Source organism: Alligator sinensis, unplaced genomic scaffold (genome assembly GCF_000455745.1).
Source record: "Alligator sinensis unplaced genomic scaffold, ASM45574v1 scaffold560_1, whole genome shotgun sequence".
NCBI lineage: Eukaryota > Metazoa > Chordata > Crocodylia > Alligatoridae > Alligator > Alligator sinensis.
In genome coordinates, this window is record NW_005841837.1 from 337,404 (window position 1) to 346,866 (window position 9,463).

At 42.4% G+C, this 9,463-nt stretch overlaps 1 protein-coding gene across 7 annotated transcripts in view; it reads right to left on the reverse strand.

Moving 5' to 3' along the window:
- The window catches only part of NRG1 (neuregulin 1), a 251,358-nt gene that overhangs the window by 43,323 nt on the left and 198,572 nt on the right, over positions 1-9,463 (reverse strand). For all 7 annotated transcript variants that reach the window (XM_025202519.1, XM_025202510.1, XM_025202505.1 and 4 more), the window contains one exon: positions 5,711-5,840. In XM_025202519.1, the coding sequence (XP_025058304.1) occupies positions 5,711-5,840 (130 nt within the window). The remainder of the gene's footprint in view (positions 1-5,710; positions 5,841-9,463) is intronic.

Below are 9,463 nucleotides of genomic sequence, written 5' to 3' on the forward strand. Positions count from 1 at the left end.
AAGGATGCTGAGGGTTTTTCTTCCCAAGGTGGAGAACCTTGCATTTATCAGCATTGAACCCCATCAGATTCTCATCTGCCCACTTGCTGAGCCTGTCCAGGTCAGCCTGGATAACCTGCCTGTCTTCTGGTGTGGATGCTTTGCCCCAAAGTTTGGTGTCATCGGCGAACTTGGCCAGTCCGCTTCTGACTCCAGTGTCCACATCATTAATGAAGATGTTGAACAGTATGGGTCCAAGGACAGAGCCTTGGGGGACCCCACTGGTCACAGGACACCACGATGAGTGACTTCCATCGATTACTACCCTCTGGGTCCGACCCCGGAGCCAATTTTCCAGCCAGCGGATCGTGGAGGACCCAAGGCGACAATTGGCCAGTTTCTCCAAGAGGCGATCATGGGACACCAGATCGAAGGCTTTTTTGAAGTCAAGATATATGACATCAATCTCTTCTCCCTTGTCCAGGTGATAGGTCACCTGGTCGTAGAAGGAAATGAGATTGGTCAAGCAAGACCTACCCGCAACAAACCCGTGCTGGCTATCCCTTAAGATGTTGGCGTCGGCCAGTCCATTAAGGATGGCCTCTTTAATAAACTTTTCTAAGATCTTCCCCGGGATAGAAGTCAGGCTGATGGGCCTATAGTTAGCCGGATCCACTTTCCTCCCTTTCTTGAAGATAGGCACCACATTGGCCTTCTTCCAGTCTTCGGGCACTACACCAGATGTGTAGTGTGAAGGATGTGAAGGGTAACAAGAAGGGTTTCTATAAGTACATCAGCAGTAAGAGGAAGATCAGGGAAAGTGTGAGTCCCTTAATGGGGGAGGCATCCTACTGACAGAGGATGCAGAAAAGGCTGAAGTACTCAATGCCTTTTTTATCTTGGTCTTCACAACCAAGGTCAGCTCCCAGACTACGATTTAGAAAAGCTGGAGATATAGAAGTACATGGGACCAGATGGGATGCACCCAAGGGTACTGAGGGAGTTGGCTGATGCGACTGCAGAACCACTGGCCATCAACTCTGAAAACTCACAGTGATCGGGAGATGTCCCGGATGATTGGAAAAAGGCAAACATACTGCCCATTTTAAGAAAGGAAAAAAAGTAGTATCCAGGGAACTACAGACTAGTCAGCCTCACCTCAGTCCCTGGAAAAATCATGAAGCACATCCTCAAGGAACCCATTTTTAAGCAGTTGGAGGAGAAGAAGGTGATTAGGAACAGTCAGCATGGATTTACCAGGGACAAGTCATGCCTGACCAACGTAATTGCCTTCTATGATGAGAGGACTGGCTCTGGATGCAGGAAGATCCATACATGTGGTATACCTTGATTTTAGCAAGGCTTTTCATATGGTCTCTCACAACATCCTTGCAGGCAAGCTAAAGAAGTATGGGCTGGATGAATGAAGTATAAGGTGGATAGAAAACTGACTGGAGAATCAGGCTCAGACATCAATGGCTCAGTGTCTAATTGGCAGCCAGTATCAAATGGAGTGCCCCAGGGGTTGGTCCTGGGGCTGGGTTTGTTCAATATTTTCATCAACGACTTGGAACATGGCATAGAGTGCACCCTTAGCAAGTCTGCAGATGACACCAAGCTGGAGGGTGTAAGATATGCTGGAGGGTAGGGCTAGGATTTGGAGTGACCTAGACAAATTGGATGATTATTCCCCTCTATTCAGCACTAGTGAGGCTACATCTGGAGTAGTGTGTTCAGTTTTGGGCCACTCACTACAGAAAGTATGTGGACAAATTAGAGAGAGTCCAGAAGAGGGCAATGAAAATGGTGCGGGAGCTCAGGCACATGATTTACGAGAAGAGGCTGAGGGAGCTGAGCTTATTTAGTTCGGAGAAGAGAAGACTGAGAAGGGATTCAATAGCAGCCTTCAACTACCGGAAGGTGGGTTCAAAACAGGATGGAGCTAGACTGTTTTTAGTGGTGCTAGAACAAGGAGCAATGGTCTCAAGTTGCAGCACGGCAAGTTTAGGTTAGATATTAGGAAGAATTTTCTCACTAGGAGGGTAGTGAAGCACTGGAACAGGTTACCCAGAAAGGTTGTGAACTCTCCATCCTTTGAGGATTTTAAAACACAGCAAGACAAAACCTTGACTGGGATGATCTAGTTGGGGATGGTCCTGCTTTGAGCACAGGATTGGTCTAAATGACTTCCTGAGGTCCCTTCCAACCCTAATTTTCTATGGTTCTATCATTCTTCATATGATAGAATATATGAAAAAATATTTCATATTTTCAGTACTTCATATGAAAAATAATACTGTATTTACTTGAACAGAGGATGAGGTTTTTTCCCCTGATCAGCCTGAGGAAAAAAGCCATCTTACATTTGCATACAAGGAGACCTGATTAAATACACAGTCTTTCATTAAACTGCTGCCAAAAGCAGCAAGCGCTCAGCAATGGGAACAAACTATGAAGTTGATTAATCAGTTCCAAATTCTATTGGCCAAGCAGAACTCAGTTGCTCACGACCATGTGGTGCTATCACTGGCAAGTATTCTCCCTCCCAGATTCTTCAGCCTAGGGCTTTAGATACTCCCAAATCCATGGCATGCATCCATGCAAGCCCCAAGCCTAGAGGTCTTGGAGTTCAGATGCCCCTGAGTCTTGCTTGCTCTCAGCTCAAAGGCCACAGGAACAAGCTAAAGAGAAATCTGCTATCTCCACAAACTAGGCATATAGCTGAGATCCTCCTATCAGGAGGCTCTAGTAGACTCTCGTAGGGGGGCCCTGTCCACAGTGCATCAGACAGGTCTCCACCTTTTACTACACAATGCCATTCAAGGTGATCTTGGCCCTGCAAACAGAGCAGTGCAGTCCGGAAAAGGTATTATCCTCAAGATGCAGAGAAGCCAAAAACCCAAGATGATGATGGGAACCTACCATAAGAATAGGTTAATGTAGCCCATCTGAATAAGGCACATGGTAGTACCCATTGTGTTCAGTCCTCCTCAGTGCTAACTCTTTTCAAGCTTATGGTGAGCCACTACATTGAATACATTTGTACGTTCTCTTCATTCCCATACCTGAGCTTTCTTTCCCATTTCCAATTGTTCCTGTTTCTTCACAAGACTTAAATGTCTAGCAAACATTAACAAATGAGGCCCTAAACAGTTCACACAGAATTCCTCTGTCGCCCCCCTCTTTGCCTGTTGCATCTGATTAGTGTGGCCCCACTCTCCATGAGAAATTGCCCTGCACATCATCTGCACATATATTTTTGGAGGATCCCAGGACTTGTGAAAATAATACCCGGTTCCAGACATGAGTGGTGGGGCTAATTAGCACATGGAGCTGTGGGGTCACTATAGCTTGAAATGCTGTTGACTCTGCTGGGGCTCAGCCCAACGAACGTTAGACTAATATAACGGCTTTGGACTAATATAATGCAAGTCCTCTTGTGGGCTAAGATCAAATGTAGTCACAGCACTGGTCTGGAACCTAAGCCCAAATGGATTTAAATGGCATTGTATAGTGGACGGCAAACCCCTGTCCAAATGCATTGCAGACAGGACACCCTATGAGTCTTGTAATTAGCTTCCCACTGCCCGGCTTCCAATGGAAGGATCTTGGCTACATGCGTACTTCATGGGCTACTCCTTAGCTTGCTCCTCTAGCCACTGGATGAAAGCAAAGAAGACTTGGGGGCATCTGAATCCCAAGCCTCTGCGCCTGCATGGATAGATTTGGAAGTATTTGTCCATGCCTGCCCATGGATTTGGAAGTATCTGAAGCCCCAGGCTGAAAAGTTTCAGGTGGAGGATACTTGCCAGTTGCAGCACCACATATTGTGTTTGAATGACTGAGTTTTGCTCTGTCAAAAGGATTTGGAACTGATTTGGCTAATTTGACCTGGAACACAAAACATTCCCCCCCCCCCAAAATCTAAGTAGGTACAAAAGTGCTGTTTAAAAGCATGTTTATGGAGTGCTTGTTACAACTTGTAGCCATCTAAAAAAAGGTAAAATGCATCAATTCTGGATGAACTTTATTTCAAGGTCAGTGTTCTCAAATTTGCTTTTCACTTCCATGTGTTCACGAAGAGCAGGGTCTGACAGTAAGGGACTGCAGGGGAGGAAGTTGGTAGGGGCAGAGGGCAAGGGGACCACTTGACCCCTCCAGATTTATTTTACTTGCTGTAGCATTGGGAGGAAGAGAAATTCAAGGCAAAGGTCAAATAATTAGATTTCATACCCGGAAAATTATAACAAATTATAATGTATTAATTATTGGGGGATGTCTTATATTCAGAGTTGTCTTATATTCAAGTAACTTTGGTAAAATTAAAAACCAATAAAGTATACATACTATCATAGGCTTGGAAACATTAAAAATTGTCCTCAGGCCCAGCAAGGAAGGAGTGGCACTGAAAATCAACAGTGCAATACCGATTAACATTAAATGCTCAGGTGCACACCCTCTGGTTGCTGGAACAGGTTTTGAATGAATGGCAGCTGGGAATTAAGTAAAGGAATGGAAACGTGGGAGTTGGTTGCTGGTGTATGCTCAGGGATGTAGTATTAAACAGTCTCATCTTGTGCTGCAGATGATTATGATGATTATGTAACTTCAGTAAAAAATTGCCACCCCCCTCCAAAATCAGCACTCTATTTACACACTTTAATATAGCTAACAATTATTATAGACAGGCATAGAATGAAATGATCATGATTCTACCAGCAGGGGAATTTATGGAAAAAAAACCTGGCTAACTGCAGGTAAGATTCATGCATAAAAATGCATAATTGAGGTGAAGAAAAACATGGCATTTTTATGTTTAAATGGAATGCAGCCATTATTTTCTAGAAGCAATTTCTTTCTCCTATTTTCCATGTGAAAACAATGTATCCACCACAGCCCTTCTGTCTATTATGTTGCAAAAAGAAGCCCCTTTACAATACAATTGCTTGGTTTTGATGTTCAGTCTTTATAAGACTTGAAATCTGTGCGATTCTACTAGATTGCATATCTTATTGACTGGCCCCTGTTGCCTGTTTGGCAAATGCCAATATTCTTACAAAAATATTCCCTGAAGGTTCAGTTCTGAGAGATGCTAGTACTCTTATCTCCCAGTGAAGTGAGCGGGAATTCAGAACACACAGTGGTTTGGGTTCTGGTCTTTTATTAGCAAAATATTAGTTCCAAATGTACAAGGTATAAAACTTACTAAAACAACAGGAAAAATCTGTATTACAGAAACTGTCTTTTAATAATGAATCTTATCCAGAATAATGGGCTACTGCAGCAGTATGTTCCAGTTTAGATATGGGACAATAAAACTAGACCATGAAGGACAGAAGGTATGTAAGCACATGCTTAAAGATAAGCATTCGTTTATGTACTTGCCTGAATTAAATGTGGGCATCCACTGACAAGGTAACACGACAATCCACAAGACTCATTACAGACTAATACATTTACCGCAGTAACTCCTCCTCCTATTATTCTGACCTTATTAGACAGGATGCCTATAAAAAGCTATCTAACCTTGAAACAAAATTTCTTATAGTGACACTACATTTTCCAAATAATGTTTCCATTGGTATTTAAAAATCTGTTCTTTTTACTACAACATATAAGCACAATCAATTGTTTGTATCTTCTATTCATTATACGGAGGGACTATCTGAAATATTTGTTAATTGCCAATGTAACTTTTCATGATTCAGAAAAAGAAGCAAAAAAGTCTCACCTGCACAGATATCTTGGGGGATTGGGAAGGTCTTTGACCATGTAACATTCTCCCCCATTTACACAGAAGGCTTTCTGTTTTATGTCACATTTTGTGAGATGACTTGTCCCCGTAGTAGATGTAGAAGTGGCTGGAAGAGAGAAGAGAAAGAATAAGAGTTAGATTTTCCCCCCTGAAGGGTCTTTATATTTCAGTACCCATTTATGCACAAATGGGAGGACTTGGAGGTCTGGGCTTGGGGAGAAGCGGTGATTTTTTTGAATTATCTGCCTTCCAGAATGACCACTGAGTCCTGGAAGGCAGTTTGAAAGCATAACTAGGTTAATAATTTTTTTAATGATCCATACACAATTGAGAAGAATAAAAACATCCACACATAGCAATCATCAGTACCTGTAAGTTCTACTAGAGCTAGAGGACATATTATTTATAAGGGCTGGGTAATTTAAGAGATATTATTTTAATTGCATGAAAGAACTTAAGTGATGGGACATTTGGGGTGGTGGCTGTCATGTACTCTATCTTTGTATAAGACCTACCATAAGCAGGCCTGGACTGACTGCCCCCCCAGTGTTTCTTCCATCAGTTAAACCAGTTAAATATTGTTAACTTTCATTTTCTGAACCTTTAATTTAAGCCTATCATAATTTTCCTAAGCAGGTTTCTAATTTTGTCTTAGACAAAATTACCTCTGCAGTATTTCCTACATTTCATTCCACCTAGTTTGGGGAATACATAGGGAGTTTTGCAACTCCTGGAGCAAGTATGATTAATTTATTCAGGGCAACTAAAGAATTTTTAAAGGGGGTCACTGTATTTCATGATAAATTATAGCCTTTTTCAGTAGCCTATAGCACCATAGTTAGGAAATAGGTGTAGCCTGGGTGAATGAAACTAGGGATGGGCCTATACTACAATTATTGCAGTGCGGTGTATCTTCAAACTAGCTGGAGTGGGTACTGGGAGTAATGGAGGATATAACTCAATATGGGCTGCAAAACCCACCTGAAAAGCTACATAAATACTTAAGCAAACAGCCCATGCTGCTGTACATATATATTACATCCCCAACACTTATATTTACACACACATGCACACATGCATGTACACACACACACACACAAAATAAAACTGCTCTTCTGATATGCTGTGTGACCTTAGACAAGTCAATTCATCCTCTAAAACAGGGATGACACTCTTTTTTCCTATATAAAGAAATCTACAAATGAGAAGTGGCTATAGAACAGGTACGCATTTTATTGAAGTGCTGAGCACATGTTAATAGCATGATTGCTTAGAGATAAATTCTGTCTCAGAGCTATTTTATATTATATCTATTTTACACATGCACAAATATTCCACAGAAGTTAGTTATAGCTGTGCAAATTCATCTAGGAGCACTATTCATTCCACTGTCATAAGAATTCTTGGTGAAGCTCTTTTTCAATAACAGGCATGTGCTGATATAACCTTCTTCATTCTAACAGGAAGGTAACCTCAATGACTGTCTGAAAATCAGGAAGAGGAAATAAGGAAGAGGAAATGCTTAATTCCTGCTCATTTGGACTCTTTGATCAGAGGATGATAATCAGTCCATACTAAAACTATGCTGGATGGAACATCATAGTCATATTAGGGTACAGAAAGTGACAGATCTTAATTTGGGTGCAGTGATTTTTAACATTTTATTTGGGCCAAGGGAATATTTATATGTAGCAAGAGGCAGATTACCTACCAATTACAGTGCATATAGGCTAGAAAGAAAACAGGCTTTTCTACAGGCCAGATCCACGGAAATGGAACTTGACCATTTTGTTTTCTCTTTTCTGAGAGACTGTATTAGTACCATTTGATTTTCAGTCATTTTCTATTGTCAGTTCATCTAACATGCATTGCTGTAACAGAGGAGAGCCTGGCTACTTAAGATACCACTACCCACTTTGTGCAATGCAATCGCAGTTGCCATTTTCCAACATGCTCAAGTCCACAACTCCCTTGTTTAAATGGGACAGGATTGATGGGGGCAAGGTATTTCAGTTCACTTCCACCCTCGGTCCAACACGGCCATATTTATCATCTGATATCATTCCTCCAGTATCTTTCAACACTGCCAGCCTCAGACACCCATTTGACACCTTCCCCAGAGCTCCAGCAAGCACTTGTGTGCTTTCTTCCCTGATACTTTGTATTCATGGAACATCCTCTCTTAACTAGTCCAGGAAGCTACTGTCCTGTTCCCTTCTGAGTTCTTCATACCCACAGCTAGCTGTGCATAGAGCTGACCCATTTATACAATATACATTCCTTTTATTGCTTTCCATGCCCTGCTTTCTTCTGAATGCTAGTTACACTCACTTGCTGCACTGTGCTGTACTGGGGCGCAGTTTTGATTAGGGCCTCTTAGCGCTAATTAAATACAAGTAATTAACTATTAGATGCCTGGTGACAGTACTCTCTTTTCCTCTGGCCCCTCAGGGCATGAGTTAATACCAAGTACATCTGAGTAAGCTCAGGCAAGGGCTAAACTAGGAAAGATGTCCTGTTTCACAAGTACTGGCTAACATTTTGGCTAATGTGAGTTAAACTGGACTATTTAACGTAGCAAGGACAATGCAGGTGGTCAGCCTTGTAGGGGAGTGTGATATATGCCTGGTTTTACTGGGTCACACATTCAGGGCCAGGTCCTATTCCACTGATTAGGCATGTAACTGGATTTAGATGACCATGTGTGATTCTGTTCCACTCTGCTCAAGTTCCACTCTCTGGAAACAGTTAACAGGAAAAGATGGGTGGGTCCTCCTCCTCACTGCTTCTATTTGACTCAGTCTTAGGGGTCAAATGATGATACGTTACAGAAGTAGATGCATTAATGAATTTTCAGGAACTTGATAAGAGTGGAATAGAATCACACTTAGGTGTTTAAGCCCACCTGGACACCCAATAGGTGGAATTGAATCTTGTCTTAGTGACATGTAAATTTAACAGAGGAAGAGTCTTAATAGGTGATGCTGACATATTAAGAAGACTGGGAGGTATAACTTAGTGTAAGCTAAGCTCTCCCCTCTAAATACAGCCCTACCTATATATCATGACTACCTAATGACTGCCTTTCCATTCTTTAAAATATTTCTTCCTGCAAATAAGACTATTGTTCTGAAGATGGTTCTGAAAGCTAATGCATTTATTTGGGGGTAAAAACAATCTTGTCCACCTGAGCACCTGCCAACAGAGGCTACTGCTCCCATGAAGGCTAATGGAATGTCTCTTGTCTAAACTGAAGAATAAAGATATTTTTAAATCTGCGGGTCCAGATGCCCTCCACCCAAGGGTGTTGAGGGAGCAGGCAGGGGTCATCGTGGAGCCCTTGGCCCGGCTGTATGAGCATTCGCTGTCATCTGGCCAGGTGCCGAGGGATTGGAAACTGGCTAATGTGGTCCCAATTTTCAAGAAAGGGAGGAAGGAGGACCCAAGTAACTATAGGCTTGTAAGCCTCACCTCGGTGCTCGGGAAGATCTTGGAGAGAATCATCAAGGAGCACATCTGTGGGGGGCCAGCAAGGGCGATCATGCTCAAGGGCAACCAGTATGGGTTCATCAAAGACAGGTCCTGCCTGACGAACCTGATTGCCTTTTATGACCAAGTAACTAAATCTTTGGATGATGGTGTCGCCGTGGACGTAGTCTTTCTAGACTTTAAGAAGGCCTTTGACACTGTCTCTCACCCCATCCTCATCAATAAATTAAGTGACTGTGG